This window comes from Neodiprion lecontei, chromosome 4, assembly GCF_021901455.1.
Source record: "Neodiprion lecontei isolate iyNeoLeco1 chromosome 4, iyNeoLeco1.1, whole genome shotgun sequence".
Taxonomy (NCBI): domain Eukaryota; kingdom Metazoa; phylum Arthropoda; class Insecta; order Hymenoptera; family Diprionidae; genus Neodiprion; species Neodiprion lecontei.
The window spans coordinates 8,466,086-8,489,768 of NC_060263.1; the positions used below are offsets into that span (position 1 = coordinate 8,466,086).

Sequence of the window (23,683 nt, forward strand, 5' to 3'; positions counted from 1 at the left end):
TTTTTTGATACGCACCTATCTACACACGTATACATATATGTATATATACCTGTATAAGTCATTGAACGAACTGCAAGTAATTTCAAAATATTTTTATTTACGAGCAAGCTTCATTGGATGGTGCTGCGATTTTTTATAGTTAGGACCTGCGAGGTTGTGTGGGTATCAGCTCGTCCTGCAGCTGCCATAAAGGCTGCGAGTATCGTAAAGTACATGGAGAAAAACGCTACGATACAAGGTGAAAAATTGCCATGCGGTATCTCGTTTTGTACCTACTTCACGGAATGCACTTATTTTCTGCACAGGATTATACATATATTTATACAGGTATGAAATTTCAACAGATTAATAGACCCTCGCAATATCCTGGCTTATATTCTCCTGCCGACCGTAAAATTTCCTATCGAGTTAATTTCCCCGGCCGATGTCCAACCTAATTCCATAACGTTGTATATAATACAGCCGTAAAAGTTTGCGCAAGTGAATTTCTGAACCGTGATACACACGGTCGCATGACCGACTATAAGTTTGAATACATTTTTACTCCATTGCCTTTGAAAAATTTCAGTAACAATTTCATCGTGTTAATCTGTCGTACTTCGATACGACTCAACGACTTGATTAAATTTCACAGAGACTTCGTGATAATTTACTGAATTTCATATGTAGTAATATTCTATTTCACTCGATAATTCAATTAACTCATGGGATCTTATCGGGTATCATATGGTTACAAAAGTTGAAATTTGTTAGTACACCTATTTGGATGTAGAAAGAAGTCAGGACTTGACCGAAATTGATAAAACATCCTGGACGTTCAAGGATTCCAATAGGATACGCGAGAATTTACAGTATATACAGTCAGGAACACAATAACGTACGGTGCATAATTCCTAGATGCAGCATCAGGTGAGAATAGGAATTTCGACATTGCAATGTCAACCTGATGCAAAACCTGCACAGGAAATGCAACATGTCCAAAGGTAATAATCCGTAAGTATGTGTTTTGGAATGATGCACACAGTTATTTTTTTTTACTTTCTTTTTAACAAAGAGCTTTATTAACGTACATCTCGTCCTTTCGCCATATTGCGACTGACTCCCTCTCGTTTCGTTTTATATTTATCTTATTGGCCACGGCGCCGCTGTAGTCAGGAACATCCCGCCTCCCTTGAAAAAAGGTCTTTTAAATAGATATAATTGTTGTGAAAGTAATTATTAGAAAATGTGAAAAGAAAGAAATTAGATAATTAATATCAAGTAAATGATTCAACGATGCTTTCGAATGTCATTTTGTTTCGAAAGATTAAAATTAGCAATAAAATAAAAGAATAAAAAAAAATAAAAATTTGGAAATTCAACTTTTCTTTGTTTAAAGTTACTTTTACGCTAATGATTAGAATTTGTCCTCTTCTTCCACTGGCAAGGGGCAGAGCTTTTTTACTGCTCTCTTGAACAGACCGGTTGACGTTCGAACCGTAGCTACTCGGACGATATTGTCTGCTCCCGCATGTACTTCAACGACTCGACCAAGAAGCCATTGGAGTGGTGGAAGGTTCTCTTCTTTGAGCAGAACCAGAGTTCCCACCTTTAAGTTGCTGTGGTTGAAATGCCATTTCTGGCGTTTTTGCAATTCCGAAAGATACTCCTGGTACCATCGGTTCCAAAAGTGCTGCTTCACTTTTTGCAAGTGTTGCCAACGAGACAATCTATTATCGGGAACTTTCAAGTAGTTGTGTTCTGTTGGTAACAAGAGTGAGTCCCCTACTAGGAAATGGGAAGGGGTCAATGCTGTTATGTCGTTAGGATTGCTCGAAAGAGGTGTGAGTGGACGGGAATTGAGGATTGATTCGATTTCAACAAGAAGTGTGTAATACTGCTCAAACGTAAAGACTAGACCTTTCGTGACCGTATTTAAGTGTTTTTTGGTGCACTTCACGGCCGCCTCCCATAATCCGCCGAAGTGTGGAGATCGGACTGGAATGAATTTCCAGTCGATACGTTGCTGAGCTAGGTGATCCGATATAGTTTGCTTTTCGCTCTCCAAGAATGCGTATAATTATTTCAACTCCCTTGCTGCTCCCACGAAGTTTGTTCCATTATCGGATATCATAGTCGAACAAATTCCTCTTCGGGCCACGAATCTACGTAGTGTTGATAGGAATGCTTCTGTTGTCATCTCCGTCACGAGTTCTAAGTGCACAGCCCTTGTTGCGAGACATGTGAAAACCGCGATCCAAGCTTTTGTTGTAGGGACTCTACCTCGTCTCCGACTTTCTCGAACTTGCAATGGTCCCGCGTAATCCACGCCTGCATTAGTGAATGGCTTCAGAGAACCTCGAACACGTTCAGTCGGCAGATCGCCCATCATAACATCCGGTACCTTCGGTCTACTTCGATAACACTGGATACAATTGCTTGTGACCTTTCGAGCTTCTCGCCATCCAGATAGAGCCCAGTATCTTTGTCGAATAGAATGTAATAGTTGCTCCGGTCCGCAATGGTGTAAACGTAGATGCTCCTTTCTCATGATTACCTTCGTTACGTGATGACGATCTGGTAAAATAATCCGATATTTTTGTGTTTCGGGAATGTTAGCGCTTGACAGTCTACCTCTCACTCGAATAATTCCCTCTTTGTCTAAGAAAGGGCTGAGAGCGGCAAGCTTACTGCCCTTTGGGACTTGTTCACCCTGCTTCAATGCATTGTATTCCGGAAAGAATGATTCTCTCTGAGTCATTTTCACTATCGCCTTTTCGGCGTGCTCGAGCTCCTCCACTGTCAAAGATCCACTCTGTTTTGGGCCCAAGGCGTTGAATCTGAATCTAATGCAGTAAGCTAACACTCTCTCAAGCTTTCCGTATGTTGAAAATATCCTCAGCACGTCACTCGTGCTTTTTGATGAGATGAGTACAACCGATGGTTTCATCTCGGATGTATCGATGTTGATGGTTTTTTGTTCGGGCCACTCTCCGGTTTTTAGCCAAGGAGACCCGTGCCACCACAAGTCTCTTGTCTCCCAATCTTCGACCGTCATGCCTCTCGATATTAAGTCTGCGGGATTATGCTCCGACGGGACATGAAGCCATACCGCATTGCGTGTTAAATTTTGAATTTTTGTCACTCTGTTAGCCACGTATATTTTCCGAAGATTCGGTGATGAAGCTATCCAACTTAGTGTGACCGTCGAGTCGCTCCACAGATAAATGCCTTGTATTTTTTGTGAGAATGCTTGCGTCGCTGCATGACACAGTTTTGCAAGTACGAGCGCTGCGTTAAGTTCGAGTTTCGGTAGCGAAATTATTTTCAACGGGGCTACTCTACCTTTTGAGCATATCAAATGTGAATTCGTTTTACCCTTTGAATTCCTTGACACTGCATAGAGGCAAGCTCCATACGCCTTTGCAGAAGCGTCTCCGAATCCAATCAGATCGAATTTTCCGCTGTCGTTTCCCGGATTTATATTTCTCGGTATGCGTATCTTGTTTATTTTAGGTAACGAGTTGTAGTATTCATCCCGGGTGTTTTGAAGCTGCGGCGGTAAATTCTCATCCCAACCGGTTTGCAATTGCCAGATCTGCTGCATTATACACTTTGCGTTAATTAGTATAGAACCCAATAAACCCAAAGGGTCAAATATTTGAGCAATCTTGGACAGCACGAGTCTCTTTGATATTTTTGTCGATTCATCAATTGTCACGCTATATTGCATGATGTCAGTTTTCGCGTCCCACAGAAGGCCCCAAGTTTTTAGAGCTCCTTCCTTGTCGAGTTTGAACAGACTGTCTGCCTCAGAATCGTGTGATAAATTTACTAACGCTCGATCGTCGTTCGAGCGCCATTTTCGGAGCTGGAACTGTCCTCGTTGAAGGATTTTGGAGACTTGTTGCTGCAAAGAGACCGCTTTTTCGATTGTTTCCGCACCGGTCAACACGTCATCCATGTAAAAGTCTTCCTCAATCGTTTTTGCTGCTTGAGGATATTTAGAGTCCTCCGCTGCGAGCTGCCGTAAGCATCGCATCGCTAGAAAGGGTGCTGGAGCTGTGCCGTACGTTACGGTGTTCAACTGATACGTTTGAATTGGTTGTGATACGTCCGATCTTCACAAGATTGTTTGTAATCCGCGATCTTCCTCTCGAACGCGAATCTGTCGAAACATGGCTGTTATGTCTGCTGTTAGCACGACTTTATGCGATCTAAACCGCAGAATAATTTCGAACAAATCCTTTTGAAGATTCGGTCCTATTAAGAGCTTGTCATTCAGCGATGTTCCGAGGGAGATTTTCGCTGACGCATCAAAAACGACACGTAGTTTCGTCGTGATACTTTCCGGGCGTATCACTGGCTGATGCGGCAAGACAAATGTGTCTTCCGTCCTTGCCGATGTTACATCTGGTGCGAGTGACATGTGACCTTGTTGTTCGTAATCTTGCAGGAATTGAGCGTATTCTGCTTTGATTTGTGGATTAGACTTGAGCCGTCTTTCAAGAGTGGCCAGTCGACGTTTTGCTTGGCTCACAGATTCACCGAGTTTGACATCAGATTTCTGCGGCAACGCTGCTATAAACTTTCCATCGCTATCCCGTTTTAATGTATTCATGAATTGTCGTTCGCACTCTGCTTCTTCTCTTGTGTAATTTCTTGTTTCTCGAGATTCTTCCTGATTCCAGAATCTTTCCAACTGTGCTTGAAGGGCCGTGTTAGTTATTAATCCACAGAATCGCGAAGGTTTCTTTGAAGCCGCGTCGATGAGCTCTCCTCCAACAATCCAACCCAGAAGAGTGTTTTGAAGCCTCGGTACCCCTTTCTGTTGTTTGATTGAATCTGCACACAGTAGTTGCCAAAATAACCCTGCTCCCACGAGGAGATCGATTGTCCCTGGCTCGTGAAACGAAGGATCGGCAAGTTTCAGTCCTTCCGGTAAGGATATTAACCCTTTGTCTAGTTTTAGCTGCGGCAATCTCTCTGTGATATTTGGCAAAACCAGACATACGATGTTTGCTGTATAATCGGTGTGCATCGACGTAATTTTTACATCGACGATCTTTGCAATGTGTGTTTGTACCTGATTTATTCCTGTAACGAATTCGTTCTGTTTCCGGCATCGAAGTTTGAGCCTACGCACGAGATCATCGGTGATGATGTTCGATTTCGAGCCTGGATCCAGCAAGAGACGACAACTCTGTGGAATACCGTCTTCGTCGTCTATATGAACTTGAGCTGTTGATAAGATAATCTGCTTGCTTGGCTTTCGAACGACATTCACGACTGCTGATGTCGGTAAATTTGGTTGTTCTTCTTTTGCGCACAGCGTTACGACTGAATTATTAGGAGCTTCGTTACCTTTCTGACTCGTCGTCGTGATTTCATGCTGCTCAATATGTAAAAGTGTGTTGTGTTTTTTCTGGCACCTTTCACAACCCGAAGATCTGCAATTTGCAGAAAAATGCCCTTTACTCAAACAATTCAGACAGATTTTCTTCTTTTCTGCTCCTTGTATTCTATCCGAGATCGACATTTGCAAAAAGTCAGAACACTTGAATACTCCATGCGCGTTACTGCATACTGGACAAGATTGTTGTGTTGCAGTTGCTACCGATACCGAGTTCGCTGGCTTTCTTGGTGCCGGCGGTCTTGTTGTCTCGGTTTTGTTCTTTCCTCGGTCAATCATTTCGATAGTGCGACTTCTATCGGTCAAAAACATTAGGAATTCTTCTAAACTTTTTTTCCCTGTCTATTTCTATTGGCTTCCTCTTCCCAGTCCCTTTGAGCATTGTAGGCGAGCTTGGATTTGACCATGTGTATTAGCAAATCGTCCCAATGCTCCACCGGAAGTCGTTGTGTCCTCAGAGCCTTTAAGTGTGTGCGAATATGAACTATTAGTTGCCTCATCGTCGCCGGCTTATCTTTCGCGACCGCGGGAAAATCGAGCAATTTATTTAAATGCGTATTCACGAGTAGCTTTGTATTTTCATAGTTATTTTTTAATAATTCCCATGCGTTTACATAGTTTTCTGCTGATGTATCTAATCCGCCGATAACCTGTAACGCTTCCTCTTTCAGCGCGCTTCTCAAATACTGAAATTTTTGTATTGCTGAGAGACTAACATTGTCATGAATCATGGACTGAAAGGCGTCTTTGAAAAGAAGCCATTCGTTAAAATCGCCTTTAAACTCTGGTAAGGCTAAAACCGGAAGTTTTATATCAATCCGTTGCTGTTCAGCTCGTTGAATACCGGCACCGTCTGGATTTTGCGGCGGTTGTTGTGCGATTACTTGCTGAACGAGCTGCTGCTCGTATTGTTGTTGGGCGTTTGTTACACTCTGAAGTCTTGTCGCTATCGCATAATAATCTGTCTCGAAAATCATGCACTCTGAATCAGAATCTTTTTGAATCTGCTCCACTTTTCCCTCTCTTTCCTCCTCTTCACCGGAATTAATGTTCAATAACTTTTGCTCGATTATTTCTTCTTGAATTTCCCCAAATTTGCGCCAAATTTCCTCAAGTCGCTGCTGTCTGAAACGCGCCTCTGCTACTGTTATGTCCTCAGTAACAGCGTTGCCTAAGCGAGTCAGATGGCCTTTTATTGTGGCTCTGGCCATCGTCAACTTTTTCAATTTTGACATCTTTCTTCCCCGTTTTTGAAAATCGAATCAAGGAAAGGGAAAAGGAAAATAGAGAACTCACTAACCTTGTACCGTGTTGCTTGACGTTTCTCTGCTCGAATTCCTGGATTGCTGGGCTGTTGTTGTTGTGCTCGATCTTCTTCGCGCGAACCTTCGATGTCGCTGAGTGACGCACGGCTGCGTCTCGTTGTCAATATTTACGACTCGTTGTCCGATGGTCGTTGTTACAATCCCTGCTTGAGTATGGGTTATTCCGCGTCAACCGGATCAGTCGTCTCTCAAATATTTTTTTAATTTGGCATGTGGATTGTATAGCGGGAGTTAGATTTTTGTGCCAAAGCGCGAATCTCATAATGTAAAATTCGATTTTTTATTAACAATAACAAATTAGACTCCCATTTTTTTCAAAAATTCATAACTTTGGCAAAAAATTAGATACAATATATTTTTTTTTTCAAATTACGCGGAAAGCTCCATAGAATTTAGAAAAAAATACGAAATGGTAAAAACAAGTTGTTATCAATTGTTTATTTAACAATTAATTTTTCAAAGATTTTTAAAACAGTGACTGACGCAATAAAAAATTTTTTTTAAATTTTGACATGTTTCTTGAACTGTACTACAACCTGTGAATTAATTCCAGAGAGGTGTTTTTCTTCGTTTTTGAGTAAAAAATCATTAAAGGTGTCGATGCGCATGAAATTGCGGTGCGCCGAGTCTCTACGTAATGGCGGGCGGCCGGTTGCCGTCCACCGCTACCCCGCGGTGGCGTCGCAGCGTTATTTTAGAGTCATTTTCACGATGTAGGACATGATTGAAGAATCTGAAAAAAATACTGTACCTTCACAAGGCCTGCTCAAAGCGATAAGTGAAGTTTCAGGAATGTGTTTTTCACCGTTTTTTTATTACAGAGATTCAAAATAACGGTTACACACCATGAGAGTGCACATAAATGATAATAATTACATAATTTGCTACTTATTTTAAAATAAAAACACATTCTTGAAACTTCACTTATCGCTTTGAGCAGGCCTTGTGAAGGTACAGTATTTTTTTCGTACGTCGTCGACGTTCGTTTGTTTTTTACACACTTGCTTGTATTTCGTCTCAACCGAAATAATTCGTTTTTCGTCCCAATTTCATTGGTACTGTCTTTATCTATTGTGCGAAAATTCGCACCCGCAATGTTTCTTCATTGTTTTATTGACTCGATGCTGATTAAGAACTGTTCACTTCCGCGATTAAGAGACATGACGTTTTCGCGACGTTTTCGTGGCTCGACCTTCGCGTGGCCGGTCGATGCTGGTCGACAATGCCTGTCATGGCTGCCGCCTTGTACGCCTCGAATACTTTGCAAGTTTTGCTTTATTCACGCGACGCTCAGTCGATTGATAACAATCACTTTACCCCACATGAGTTCGCTAGCTGTTGGGCGCCAATTATGTTTTGGAATGATGCACACACTTATTTTTTTTTACTTTCTTTTTAACAAAGAGCTTTATTAACATACAGTATTGAAGCAGACGAATAGTTTGCACGTTTGACACGTAATCTGTTCAGAAGGTATAGTGGTACGGTCACTTGTGAGCCAACTGTTACTTCGGTTCTACAAACGATGACAGATCTGTAATCTGCCCAAACGTATAGCAAGCATGATGAATGTCATAAATAAATATTTACTATAAAAGTATGTGACGGACTGGCAATAATGGAAGGAATAGAGGTGGCCCTAGCGCAGTGGTTAGCGCTCCGGACTCCGACTCCGCGGGTCCCGGGACCGAGTCCCACTGGGATCACCTTTTTATTCGCACATTGTTGCTGGACCGTGCCTCGTCAGATTTACGTAATAAAATTATGTAATACATTTTCTATAAAATACATTGCCACATCCACAGTCACGTAACTCATGCTTTTAAAAGTAGCGCTCGGAAATTTTTATCTGTAAAATAAATTCTCGCAAATTGTACTCGTACTCGTACTCGCATGCGCGCGCAACCGCGCCATGAAACTTTCTCGTCGCTGCCACGCGCGCCCGTGAAAACGGTGCTTGAGCGGCGGTGCTCAGTCTTTGCTTTGTTGTGACCCGAGTAGGAGGCACGCAAAGAGATATTCAATAAACAACACAGGACTTTTTTCACTAACATTAAAACACGTGTGCAAACTTATTCTACCCCGAATCCTTTTTCCTTTTCCGATCAAGCAATCTCAGGCTAACTTCCTGAACATATATCAATACGTAATTTGAGCCCGCCAGGGCCAGAAAGAGCACGCGATCACGCATTCCATAATCCTTATTAGCTTATATAAAAACACGTGTAGCGATAACAAAATAATAATTGGTTGAATGAACATTAGCAATAACAAGTTTGATGGATGCGGTTAGCGATAACATCACTGGCGGACCAACGCCCTTCTAATGAGTGACGCAACCGCCGTTGCCAATCAATTCTCTATGAACGGTTACTGACGATAGACGTGTTGTTCGTTTAATCGCAGTTTCGTTCGACTCCATCGCACGCTGAGTAACTATAGTTTTTGTTAACTCTTTTTGCGACGGTTACACTGATGGTGGAAATGTCATTTTATGGTGGTGTTACATGGAAGCATTAAATCAGTGACTCAAAGACGTGAAACGTGTCGAAGTGATTACCATAACGGTCGGACTAAAACACTCGTGCGTGATATATTCATGGACGGCTAACAAAATGTAAACAAAGTGAGTCATTGTGGTTATCGGCACGTTCAATGCAAATCGTCAGCGTAGGACTCTATTTACACGTTGTACGGCCCTGTCAATTGATTGTTTTTATAATTACAATGTGTGCAACCGTGTCGCAACCGTCGACATCAAAAACATCAACATCACAAGCATCCAAATCAAAAGCATCAACATTGAAAGCTTCCAAATCACAAGCGTCGAAATCGCGAGCATCAACGTCGCAACCATCGACATCGCAAGCATCAACGTCGCAACCGTCGACATCAAAAACATCAACATCGCAAGCATCCAAATCAAAAGCATCAACATCGAAAGCATCCAAATCACAAGCGTCAACGTCGAAAAGATTCAAATCGCAAGAATCGACATCGGAAGCAACGAGCAAAGCCAGTTCGATCCCAAATATTTTTGAAGTCCAAAAAGAGGCTAACTCAAACTTATCGTCTTCAAAGAAACCATCGGCTAGCACGTCCGTAGCGTCTAGCAGCAGCAGCACCGATAGCCATTTCTGGCTTGATGTTGTGAACAGTAAGTTTCGATGCAGCGCTTTAAAGAACCTACTGAGGGAATCCACTTTTACTGAAGCACAGGCCGAATCATTACAAAATTTATTTTATCAAACATCTCGACAAATGTATAACACATATATAAACAGCGATCGTGTTATGAAAATGCACAAATGTCGGGACTGTGAATTCTCGATATGTCATCAGTGTGTGTCTCTTAATTTTTTACACGTAGGCTAGGCAAACGGTGATCCGATGACCCCAACTGTCGTCGCGCCTCACACAACGACTATATGCATCTGTCAGTTTGCTTTCTTCCATGCTCACACTAGCAGACCATCGCGGTCCGAGACGGTGAATACTAGAAGCTTGGAACGTATCATCGCGAGCCTGCGTTGTGACGTGTGCGACAAGATGGTAATGATTGAACATCCGCACGGTAAAAACTCTAACTGCACTTTGACAAAGTGGAGCGGTATAAACAGCAGTGATGAAATAGCATTCCACGCGCAGCTCATCGATCACATAAAACAGTTCACGCCGCAGACGCTTTCTTTGGAAGAGTTGTATACTTGCAATCACCACTGCTGCCTGTTTTTCCATCGCTGTACAGAATAAGGCTTCCGACTGAATCCTCAATCTTGCCATTGTCAACTTGGCGACAGCATCACAGTATATAAGGGAAGCGTTAAGAATTCATATGTATGTGTTTTAGGTGCATTTTTCATTTGAATCTTGTATCAAATTTGGGTGTGGTGATACACTTGTCCTAAACGCTGGAGGTAGAATATCTTTGTATTAATGTTATATTGTTCCTGCACAGACAACACGTTTCCATATTGTAAAAATGGGTTCACGGTAGTTTATCGACGAAATAAAAGCTTCCAGTTCATATCCATCGTGTTTCATTTCATTAGTTCGGTAAGTTTCTTCACTGTAGAGCGGAGTCTTGATGCAAAGAAGTAGGACATGTATGACGTAAGCCAAGTCGGCGCAGTTTTGATCAATCTTAAGACGTAAAGATTATGAAACTGTTGCAATGTGATGCGGTGTTCCTTTCGCAGTCGTCGTATTCTTGACTAGTTGGTAATCACCCACGAGCTGTTCGGTCAACTGGTATCCGTCCTCCAGCTTTCTTATCTCCTATTAATATTCAGGGAGTCTTCCAAACCTTAACGACCGAGTGTAATCGGCACGATCTGGTAGACCGTCTCCAGATTACAGACTCTGAGAGCACGGAAAGTGAACCACTCATCCTTCAACCGATAAGCGAGTAGAATCCTAAACGTTACAAATGTTAGTTGTATTGAGGCTTTGTTGAGTTGGCCGTACATGTGATAAACAGTTACGTCATTGCTCCACGATCGGAGCTCGTGCTTGGAACACCTGCCAATGTAGCAGTGCTCTGATGCTAAATATATGTAAATTAGTGTGGGCGTCATATCGCTTTAGTGCCAAAAACGTGGGTGTATCTGCGCGCCGCACGAGCATAATGAGCCATTGACACCATTTTATACTTCTACATACATGCGCACCTTATTTTCTCGCATGCATCAGAAAAATCTTAATGCTACTCACGTGGGTATTAGGTTTCCGCTGTTACAGTTTACGCGGACAGTGGGTGCTATTCCATGGTTGCGCTATTCCCAGAGCGTTTTTGATGTCTTAGGTAGATTCTGTAAAGCTATACGAATGTGCGGCTTGTGTTTGACGAATGAAAGGCGGTTCATGGTAGCTGATGAAATCCACTTGCATGTATGCAAATCAGTTGCATGTATGCAAATCACTTGCATATTTCCTGTAATCAGTTTTGATTCTCAATGAACTATGCAGACCTACAGTCAGGAACACAATAACGTACGGTGCATAATTCCTAGATGCAGCATCAGGTGAGAATAGGAATTTCGACATTGCAATCTCAACCTGATGCAATGAGATGCATTTGGCTCAGAATGCAGTTAAATGTTTTCACCACAAACGATGGTCGCCAGCCTCCTGGCACGCTTCTGGAAAAGGTCTAGGCATGAATCTCTGCAAAATAAGACGCTCAGGTGTTGCAGAAAGATAAGCACTGCAGAACTAACGAACATCTTGGCGCAAAACTTTGACTTTTAGTAACGTAACGTCGATCCTAAGGCTAGTGTCAACGTGAAAACTGTAGTCACTTCTCTTATTCTGCGACCATAGCAACCAAACTATTCCAAATACCTTATCTCGGGATATTACAATAACTACACGGGGTAGTTGCTAAGTTGCTATGTGATTTTGTAAATCCCGGTGGAATTTACCTTCTAGCCGGACGATAAGGAAAATGTAAAAATATAGTTCTGTTGCGAAATGAGGATAACGGTGACCGTATCGCTCCGTATCAATCTTAGTGGTACCGCCCATCTACTCGTATTTAAAAATAAATTGATCTATCAAACATGTGCTCTTTCGTTTATACCTGGGACCTCATGACTTCAAAACGATGGGAAGCGATCATAAAGAGTGCAGGGGGAGGTGCAGGGGGAGGAATCAGGTAAGAACTATAGGAACTGTAGCGGCTGTGTATGATTTACCAATGACTAGTTGTGGCTCAAGATCTGAAGACAGCAAAGCGCCTCGTTCTTCTTGCTCTCGCTCTTATAACTTTGCGGACTTAGTAAAACTCTTAGAGATCTCACTGTAATCTGATCATAACATGCGCTTACCTTGTGATAACAAATCTCGGACTGGACTGCTGCAAGTGTGCAAAACGACTGAAATCTTCAGACATTCATTTATTTAGATTAGCCTGTAATTTATTTTACTGAAAAGCTTATACATCCGCTGTGTTGTAATTGACGACTTCGTGACAGCCTAACTTATAGTATAATAGGAAACATAATGGTTCAGAATTGCTTTATTGCGCAAAGTGAATAAAGTAAAAGTATTAATGTATGCATTTATTCGAATTAATTTGCCATTTGTTCAGCTTGCGAGGCCAGGTGTAACAGTATATAATTATATAAATTGCTTTAACACTAAACTTAAAGATATTTCTACCGTGAACAATGTCATGACGACCACTCGCACAAACATATTCACCATCAGTGCTGTAAATCACTGACACTTCTCGGAGGCGTAGGTGTAAGCGGCCCGCCCGGAACATCTGTTCCACATCTCGGAAGTAAATTGCAGCTCCCAAAATAACATTCAAGCTGGAGATGCGACTTCCAATGTGTGACCCGCCTTTACCCAAAAGCTTGATCGAAGGCTCCAAGACGTCCGACAACCAGTAATTCACATGCTGGAAGCAGAAGTGATGGAAGTGGCCGGCTGCACATGCGTTGTCTGGAGACGGTTCAAACTTTGCAGCGGTCTCAGGGTCGACATCCAAATGGCAGGGACAGGAGGCGTATCGTTGGTCGTTACACTTGTTCAAATGAACGTGCGTCTCCACGAAAGTGACAAGCTTCTCCACGTCCACGAAGGTTTCCGTGCCTGGAGGTAACAATCCACCAAACACCGGCAACAAAGTGTTTACGTTGATGCGAATCCGTTCTTCATCTATCCCGGTGCATTCGAAAATGTACTCTACTTCCAGATGCTTGCTATTTATAAATTCAATGCGCAACCGGTGGGTAGACTTCTTCCGCAATTTATGCGGAGTCGATGCGTCTTCGTCATGGTTAGGCCCCAAGCCTCGTTTGGAGCTTGCGGAATCTTCGGACTCCATGAAGTTAACGAGGTAGATTATTAGGTCGACAGGTAACACCTCCTTTTTCACAAAATACGGCAGCTCCCGTGGGCCCGCTGATTTTACGTGTTCTTCTGGATTCACTGCGATTTTAGTCTCAGGAGTGAGAATCTCTGCTATCGGCTGTTGCTTTTACTCTGAAGACCGGGAAGACGGGAGACGCGCTTATATACTTCATAACCAGCGCGATGCTGACGCAAGCAAATGACGTAGTTACATTACGTCGTATCGGGCGCTCAGTTTTGTAAACTGATTTTCTGGGTTGTGTGCTATTATTATTCCTCAACCACATCCACTGTGCAACTGATCAAAAGGCGAAGTATACTCCACGATATGAACACACGTTACTAAACGATCCGAATATGGGAACATGAACGACCCTAACAATTACATTTTCCTATTAAAAGAGGCATTTTATTGCTACCAAACTTGCAAACGTTAATGACCCTTACGTACTTCACACGATACCAAGGACGGCGCATTGTCAACGAGTTCATGACCGTTGGTTGTCATAGCGAACTGGAGCATCTCATCATGCTGTTTTACAAAAATGCACGCTACCATTACCCGAGCACGGCTGCCAAGCAACGGCAGGCAAACTGGGTGCCGTGAATTCTGGTGAGCAGGTTCAAAATAATCAAAATATTTCAAACTCTTTATTAGAAAATACAATGCGCAGAAAAAGTTTGAGAACCATGAGGATAATACTTTTCATGATACGTATTCCATATATGTTCCTCGTACAGATATGACGCCCGAGCGTTTGACATTTTATCATCGGCTAATGGAAACAACAAGAAAATTTCTACGACATGACATGAAACAAGGACAATCGGTAAGTTGCTAACCCAACCCATCGCGACCTTGGGTATTCCCGGTATAAATTCATATCACGTATGTATAAATATGTTATTATTACGCTTGTGATAACAACTCCACCTCAGTACTTTCCCGCCATCACGTTATCCACTTTGAACTCTTAAACTGTCGCTATCAGCTATTAATGAATCGACAAGCGTCATCATCGTAAGCTGTTTTCGGCAGAACGATGTGTTAATATTCAGAGCAGTCTCCAGTGGAATGCCATGGCTACCGCTTCGATGGACAGCTCTAACATTCGTGTCGAGTGCTCACAAAGACTGAATGCATGGGGAAGCGATATTACACGCGCGGGAGGGCTTGCACGCAAGTTAAAGATGATGATTATTACCATTATTAGTATTTGTTTGTTTGGCCTTATTGTGTATTGCTATTTGTTCTGGATACATGGAATAAGCTGACGCGACACTGCGTCCAGTAGGCATCCCAACTCACGTATATACCTGTATGATCTTAGGTCTCGATCGGTCCACTAGCAGGCTACATGTGCATTGAATGTGCACCGGACCGACGTGCAGATATAGGCGTTACGCTGCAACTCGTGCAGCAGCTACTGCACTCTGATGGGTCGACCGTGACGGCTTAGGAGTTGACATCGATGCACGATAGAGTTGTGTCTCCTGATATCAAAACACCACCCCCCGCTACCCCCGAGCCCTAATTCTGAAGTTATAGCCCGTACGTTGTGATGCAACTGACTGTATATACGTATCATAAGATATTCTATGAGGCGCGAACTTTCATGAAAACTTGCTAATATTTTACACATTTCTCTGAATCAGTATTCATAAAACTTCATGGTGTCTTATGGAATGGTCATTGAATTCCTTGGAAATCTTGTAATGCTTCATATAATTGCATAAAACTTTACGGAACTCGACAAGATATTTTGAAAAATTTTATAAGGATCACTTTAAGACCGATTAACGGTTCATCAGCTGTGAAAAATTGCTTGCATAGTAATGTGTTCAATTCCTGACAACATAAGGTAACGTTCCAAGTTATAGAAAATCAAAGAGACGTCATTAGGGTTTTTTATTTTTTACTTCTCAGATTATTTGCCGTAAAATTAACGTATCACTTGCAGAGTATAATGGTAAATGAATTAGGCATCTACATTCAGAAAAAAATTTGCTCCTGGCAACAACATTTCAGGGTGAATATAAGCCTAACGAAAAATTATTTCCACACAATTGAAAAGTTTAGTTGAAAAAAGTATTATTTTACCAATTTGACTAAATTAAAATCGAGATTTTCTGTTTACAAGTATATTTTATGAAATTAAATGTTTTTTTACAACTTTGAGACAACCATTTCATTAATTTCGGTATCTACAACAAAATATTATGTTCCGGTAAGAAAATTTTGTACAAAGCGTGTCTAGAAATTGATTTTCCTAAAGAAGCAAAGTGTTCTCTGCGTTTACTGTCAAGAAAAACTGCAAGTACAAGTTTTATCGAAGTGTTCGAAAACACGCGTAATTATTCTCTTGAGTAAAAATCACAGTTGAAAAGGATTTACAGAGGTAAGGATTTTAATTCAGTGTATAAAAGTGTCAACGAACTACGTTCTCGAAAAAAGTTGAACTCTTGTTACGGATGGGTTAAGACATGTTCGTTAATGAAAAAACAAATTTTCGTAGTTACGGTTTCAAGCTAGGCTCCCTCTCTGTCTCTCTCTCTCTCTCTCTCGTCTGCAACGAAGAGGAATATTTTTATAACGGTGGTGTAAACACGCTCTGTTTTCCAAGGGGGTGAAAATTGTGCATTTGCGCACCTTCGACAGACGTTCCGAAGTACAGCGTACGTATATTCGTGTATTGCGGGAGAAAGTGCAGAGCAACGATGACGACGACTGCATAGCCGAGGCTCTTTCTTACGCACGGCTGCATGTCGGAGTGGAGTGAAGTTAGCGTTGAAATATGGCGACCCTTCGAAGCCTGCTTACAAACTACTTTGTAGTCAACGGGTTTGCACGGCGAAACTGGAAGGGTTGCCACCGACCGTCGACTCAACGAGCAGGTACACCGTCTATACGTGTCTCGGAATTTGTTTGCGTCTCAAACCGACGAGTATCCAGCGTCAAGCTGACGACGGCGCGCGGCTGCCCTTTTAATTAAGTAAAAACGAGCTAATTACCCGACAGCCGAATAATTACATTGACCATATTTTTTTCCATTGCATTGCCGAAGGATTTTTAGGAGTAAAGTAAGTGCAACGGTTATTGAACTTTTTTGGTTATAAAGTTTTAGTGTCTCATCCTCAACACTGAGAAAAATTTCATTTGTCATAGTAACTAGTGAAAATTCAGTGAAACATGTATCGTTAGAAAAACTTTTTGAATATTGTTAGAATTACGAGGTACACGTAACCATTTGCGTTATAGTCGATCCTTTTTTGGTAATTGCAACGCAAAATCAGTTTCTGAGGTTTACTCTAAGTTTTTGGTTAAATAAGGCCTTAACGTCAATTTATTTTTGCACAAGCGTTAAATTTTCGCAACAGTTGCAAGAAAATATGGCAACAGTGATCGTAATGAGAAAGAATAGTAACGGATACTAGACTTTCCGGCAACAGGTAGAAAACTAATTTTCATTTTCTACCTAGAACTATATTTTTCAATTGTGGTGAAAAATGAAAATAGTTGAGGACTGAGCGGTAACTGGAACTAAAAATTTCTCTCACAATCAGTGAAGCAATTGATTTTAGTCATCGAGGGATTTACAATTTGTGCCGTCAATTTATAATTTTGGAAAATAAACGGGTCATGATTGGGTCTAAACGTGTTAATAAGTGGTATACTTACCTTAACTAATTTTCAGATAGTTTGGTAATTGAATAATTAACCCTAGAACGTTTAACGTCACTTTTTTTTACCTATTCCGGCAAGGGGGGTTAAAAAAATGCCCCAATCTTGTAAACTCCATCCCTCAGGTACATCATATCGTTAAGGGTTCCGCAGGGTCTCGTTACCTTCATTTTTTAACCCTTTCACTTCAAAATGAAAATATTGACTCGGAATGCCTTTATTTGTGTAAAGAAACGCTTTTTAAACGATTTTGAGATGTTTTACAGGCGTTTCACAAATTGAGTTGTTTTTCGAATTTCGTATTCTTTTCGCTATGTGCTAATAATTCTACAAAATAATTACCGGCAATTGATTGGCCAGAAAAATGAACCCCTATTTCATATACTTGACAATTATTCGATGTGCAGTTCATCTCGAGAAAATTGTAAAAAACGAAAAGGAAGATTTTACCCTACAGCGTGCAAAAAATCGAATGGGTCAATAAAGAATCACGTCGGTGAAAAAAACTTTTTTTTACCGTCCGATAGTGAGATAAAATTATGGTCGATGTCTACAGTTGAAAATGTCAGCTGTTTTATTGCCGCGGAAAATTTAAATTCGCGTTAGGGTTAGAAAATATGTAATATCATAGGTAGAAAATCAAAACTTTTTTGTTAATTTCAATCAGAGATGGTTGCGTCTTGCTCGTATATCATCATCTTTCAACATTCGCAACTTATAATGAGTTTTTTATTATATTTATCATAAGGTGGGAAAAAGACAAAAAATTTCATATCGATGAACAAGAGCCTAGATATCGATTTTTAACCTCGAATTTCTTTCGACCCAGTTAAAAGTTTAGCATGCACGATCGCTCTTACTTTTCCATCAAGCTTTCTAATAAAAAACAATTCTTCACAATCGTACCGAAATACTCATTTTCACATTGTACAGGTTTTACATTTGACTAATTTTTAAGTTTGAATTGAGCTTCGAAGAATAAATCTGTTACGGAAAATTGACAAGAATTTAGAAAAAAAAAATGCAATTGTGGAGTAAAAGAACCGAACCTGCTAGATTTTTTTAAAAATCTCCTTCAATCAATTTCAAATGTAAGTACTCAATATCTAAGTTCTTGTTTATGAGCTTAGTGTATTCCTCTTTACACAATCTGGAAAGTTTACTAAAGCTTATGGATGTGTTAATTTGATAAAAAAACAATGCAAAAATGCGTGGCTATCTCGTAATCAAATTAATACATTTGTATTGAATATCTTCTTAACGCCAAAAAGTTGTATTCTCCGCAAAACGTCTGAATGCATTTTTGTTTAATTCTCTTTTTTTCCTTCTACTTCCGATACCTTTCCTCTACTTCGTGGCAGACAATATCTACAAAGATCTCTTGGAAAAACGTGACTACAAATTTCGAACTGATGATGGAGCGGGAAAAAAATTTGTGGGTAACAGTGTGCAGCAAATTTTCAACACAGTTCATTACAATCAATTTTCATCAGGATAAAAAATTTATTTTAATCGGAACTTCGCAAAATTTCGAGACCGAAATAACTGATGCTGTTCCAGAATAAAACTGTGTGAAAATAAGATTGACTAATTGTGAAATTATTTCTGCAGTTTAATCAACAAATGCTTTCTATTTCGCTAAAAAAGAAAACAACTCTTTTCAACTAATTTTCAAGACTTGCTGATTGGCACATTTTGTGTCTTTCATTTTCAAAATTGACGCACATATACTCGTTCCCTTGAGGACACGAGAAAAGAACCCGCATACTAGGCGGGGCTGAAGACGAGAGGGTTTTTTGAGCGAGATATCCTCACGAAATGACGACGGATATTCGTCTCTAGATTGCTTACTTTACTTCGGTGTTAATTAGGGAATATATAAGCAGGCTGCAGGGAAGAAGCTTTTCGGGGCTCGCTTTCATTTTATATTTATCAAAGGCACGCCGCGTTGCGGCGCGAGGAATAACCCGGATTTGCGTGAAAAAAAAAAAAAAAAAATCGGAGAGGACGTTCATTTTTGTCTTCTACGTCTTCTCTCCTGCTGATCCTGGTTTCGCGAGTTGATAATCGGAAATATTAGTTGCAGTTAGATTTAGAGAGATTTGAAAACTTCAGTAGCCTAATTATGTACCCAGAACTAAAAATACGACCGAGAATACAGCAATATTTGACAATTAAATACCTGATAAGAAAAAAAAACAAAAAATACAAATCTTAGCACAAACCAAACTCTTGCACACTAATAGTTTTAGAATAGTATTCGACGCAACAATGTATAATTTGAATAAGATTATCTCATACTGCCACTACTACGAAAAGGAAAACGATTTCCTCCATGTGATACCAGAGTGTCAGAAATTTTCTGAAGAAAGACGCCAACTTGTAATTCCATTCTACAACAACCTCAATATAGAAGATTCTAGCATGTTAACTGTTTTTATAAAATACATTTTGAGCAGATTTGAAAATACGTAAAACGTTTTATCATAAGTCTAAGAATTTGAGCATTTAATATTAACATGTATCAGTTACAGCGATACAATGTGCATAAATCATATTCGCAGTATCAGCGATAAATCATTACCATTCCTATCTGATATTCGTTCGATTCGATATTGCGAAATTGGAAGAATTACGTGGCTTGCGGCCTCGAAGATAACAATATTAATTCGTCCGGTTGAATAGGTGTTTATACATTCAGCGTTTATTGAGTTTACAGATTTTAATTCGCGGTAGTTACGCGTTTCAGACGCACCTGCGTTACGACCGCACACATAGAGATGCTTCGCTTTGTGTTTCATGATTAATTGCAAGACCTGACTAATCAAAAGTCCCCCAAGTTATTTGCATGATGAAAGCCCGAGATCGGATAACGACCTGCCACGCTATTCGTTATTCAACGTTTATTTCAGGAATAACTCGGCGCATAGATAATGCATTGAGGATGTAGGAATATTCTATTCGATAAACCGAAGCTTTATTCTTAAAATATTTATATCTATACTATATAAATTTTAGCTGACGTAAAAAGTTATTTTCGAAATAATGGGAAATGAGAAAACGACTTTAGACGTAGTTAACGGTACAGAAAAAACAGAACGCGGGTCAGAAATGATAGTGAAAAAATGTTGCAATCGTTTGCCAAATTGATATTAAAATTGCGAGTTATAAACCTAGTGAAATGATTTGAAATTTTACGATATTCTTCTAAATGGATTGGATTTTGTAAACTTCTGCGAGATCTTTTGGAATCCATTCAGAGTGTTGAATTTTATAAGATCTGTTGGAATTTCTGAAATTTTTAACTAACACTAGTTTATGCGAATCTTGTACGTGGGATTTGCGTACGTGATTATTACTGGTTTCCTGATGAATTTATGATTTTCATCGGCTGAATAATTGATATTATAGATTTTCTCAAATTTTGAAACATCATTCTCTTGGCTGCAAAATAAAACTTTTTCCGACAAGTAATAATTTTCCTCTGTTCAGTATCACTCAACCTATAATAATGTAAATGCATAAAAAAAGACATCCTGAGCAGAGATCTTTCGTTATCTGAGCAGCCGCTAAGAAGGTATTTTTTGATATTCCACTTCCAAGGGGATAAAAAGGAGTGAAATGTGTTTTACGCGGATTTTCCGATACCTCTCTAGCCTCGTGAGATATCGATTTGGTTTCTTCTTATGACCGTTACTCATTTAAATATCTAAAAACTTTTTCGAATTTGATTACTAAAAGGATAATAATCGGTGAAACGTGTCTCCGCAGATATCTCGGTATTTTCAAAGCCTGATGCGATATCCATTCGCCTTTGACTCAAGCTTGTCATAGAAAACACCTATAAACGCACATCAGTATATCGTGTATAATTCATCAATCCCTAGTGAGGCTGATGTGTTGGAACATTTTTATGGGTTCTTCGCCTACCCCTCCTATGGATAAAAGTGGGGGTTATTGGAAATGACAAGTGAAATAAAATGATTCGCGAGGTGTTAAATCTGCGCAGATTTATGCTGTAAAAACTGTAAAATCGTCATTATTTCTAGCAAGACTTAAAAGCAAACTTTGACGGGGATGTAGATATTTTTCCATTGTCTCGATGCACGATAAATGAAAAATAATAAACTGAACCCAGCCGAGAAAAACATGTGTGCAATAATCGGGTTGACGATCGACTATTTTGTCGGACATTTAGGGTTGCCATTATTTGGTACAAGGTATTGTCAGAAATACGCGTGATGATCTATAGCTAGGTGTTCCACCTAACGTTTGCTATCGCGAGGCATTTACTTTACGATCCTCACGGTCCGTGCAAGGGTGGTGATATCTCGTGGCGAATCATAGATCGTTGTACATACTGGTATGAACCGTAAATAAACCTGCTGCCATTGTGTCTCGAGATACTGGCTTATCGAAATGGAATTGATACACGCGTTAGGTATGTTTTCTTGTGTGTGAAGCGCCCCGTTTAGAAGTGATTCGCTTACCGAAAACCAACACTTTATTTTCACTTCTAACGGAATTCATATTCTTATTACAAGGATTAAAATTGAATATTGAATAATTTCATCGATGAAAAAGTTTCTTTTATAACCCTTTCCCCTTCACAGAAAATAAGGTAGAACAATGCTGTAAAATCCTTAAAATTACCTGGGTGTAAATGTATATATTAGATTTATGAATAAAAACGGAAAGGTATAAAAGCTTATCATGAACATCCCGTTTAGGATTTCGCCTCGTTTACTCATTTGATTTCCATAGATCCCCTTTGCAGTTTAAATAAAAACTATAAGTTACACGTTTTCTTTACTTCCACCGTGTTTCTTTGTGAACTATGTATCTTTGTTTTATCACGATGAATACTGAAATTTAATGACAAACGTGGATTTGATTGACGTTTATAGTTTTTCGAAAAGCACGCTCCATATTTGCTCTCGTCAGATACGTGTTTATGGTTCGTTCCCCGTCAAAAGGAGTGAGAGTGAGAAATTGTGAAGTCGGAAATCGTCAAAGTAACAACAAAGCTCATGGCTTCACCTACGGGCTTACCTACTAAACTAGTCAAGTTGTACTTTGAGTAGGGCGGGCGTATTAAAACTGTTACACACTGTAGAGCGAGACAGTCGTAGTATTTATTGAATATTTGCGAATGCAGAAATAGAAAATATTAGAATCACGAATGGAATTTTATAATGTATGGATGCTTCGTTTCGAAACACTAAAAAATTGTTTGGTAGGCAAAATCTCGTAGATTCGTTCGACCAACTTTGTCGAAAAAAACATTTCACTTGGTTTTAACTCCGTACCCCCAACTCATATGTAATGTTAAATTACTGTACAAAAAGTTGAGGTTAAGAATTTATATCCAAGTAAAGGGTTTTTTCCTTGACTTCTCCCTTCGCGACGGCTCATTTTATTACAAGGTCATGGGAACAGATTTTTTTTTTGTCATATAGCTATTTGTTGATTACAGTCAGTAAATTGATGCAGTGTTGTAAAAAAAAATATTTAACGATGCTAACATAATGAAAGAAAAGTGTTCTACTGACTTTGTAGAAATGAATCTTTTCCAATAAATGGAGCATTTCAGAATGGAAATGCACCAATTTACTGGATTCTTAACTACTGTAAATCGGTTTGAAATGAAGCATCGATAAATAAAGCTCGTTTCATGATTCCATTATGTCATATTTTTGTATCGCTACAGAAATGTTTGCGCCCCATGAATAAAATAATTTGATAAATAATCAATATAATATGACTGTCTCGGATCGTAACAAAATTGATGAAAAACATAATTTTTGACTTTCTCAATTTCGGTTATCAATCTACTGCAATATTTCGAAAAGCATTGAGGATATTGAAAAATATTTCAGGAAAGGGTTATCCAATATTCGCGGAGTTACGTTTTTTACGTGACGTAACTTGACAATTTCAATCACGCTGAGTACTGTTTGTTATTTTTTATTTGAAATGGAGTCTCTAGTTAGTACGTTTTGTAACGAATTCCAAACCGATTTCAAACGCTTAACTTTTCCATGTCTTCAAAATTTCAAATTGCATTTCATTGCAGCGTTATCGGAACATTTTTCTCTTTCTATTCAGTTTCGTAGGTGAAAAACCGAACAAATAGACGTTGCAACTTCTGATAAATATTAACCAAGAGTTCAACGAATTCCAAACAGAACCCAGCTAAAAACGAAGCAAAATTACGTTCAAAAATTCATCTTTGTACAATTTTTTGCGACGACATCGCAACGGCTTGAATAAAATGAAATATCCTGTTGGTATATCCGTGAGTCCAAGAAGGGAAAATAGTTGTTTTCCTCTTTTGAAATGTGTGCCGAGGGTATGATTGATGCGCAACCTAGTGTATGGGCCAGGGTTTAATAACACTGACCAAAGTGTAGGCCCGGTTGA

General features: G+C 39.8%; 4 protein-coding genes across 7 annotated transcripts in view; all 4 read right to left on the reverse strand.

Moving 5' to 3' along the window:
• LOC107227881 (protein artichoke) overlaps positions 1 to 23,683 on the reverse strand; it is a 121,854-nt gene that overhangs the window by 36,906 nt on the left and 61,265 nt on the right. The window lies entirely within an intron of this gene.
• Positions 1,397 to 4,021, reverse strand: LOC107217180. The gene is made up of 2 exons (XM_046736812.1): positions 2,149 to 4,021; positions 1,397 to 1,977 (listed from the first exon to the last, which is right to left on the reverse strand). The coding sequence occupies exons 1-2, from the start codon at positions 4,019 to 4,021 to the stop codon at positions 1,397 to 1,399; spliced, it is 2,454 nt and encodes an 817-aa protein (XP_046592768.1).
• LOC124293902 lies at positions 4,103 to 5,671 on the reverse strand. The gene has a single exon (XM_046736814.1). It carries the CDS (start codon positions 5,669 to 5,671, stop codon positions 4,103 to 4,105), a length of 1,569 nt encoding a protein of 522 aa, XP_046592770.1.
• Positions 5,680 to 6,547, reverse strand: LOC107217179. The gene has a single exon (XM_015654584.2). The coding sequence runs from the start codon at positions 6,367 to 6,369 to the stop codon at positions 5,716 to 5,718; it is 654 nt and encodes a 217-aa protein (XP_015510070.2). The 5' UTR covers positions 6,370 to 6,547; the 3' UTR covers positions 5,680 to 5,715.

Excerpts from the sequence above, each read along its gene's own strand:
- LOC107217180 (XM_046736812.1), bottom strand. The coding sequence starts at position 4,021 with ATGCGATGCTTACGGCAGCTCGCAGCGGAGGACTCTAAATATCCTCAA. Across the intron at positions 1,978-2,148 it reads AGCATTCCTATCAACACTAC|TCCGATCTCCACACTTCGGC; the intron begins GTAGATTCGTGG and ends AATTCATTCCAG.
- LOC124293902 (XM_046736814.1), bottom strand. The coding sequence starts at position 5,671 with ATGATTGACCGAGGAAAGAACAAAACCGAGACAACAAGACCGCCGGCA.
- LOC107217179 (XM_015654584.2), bottom strand. The coding sequence starts at position 6,369 with ATGATTTTCGAGACAGATTATTATGCGATAGCGACAAGACTTCAGAGT.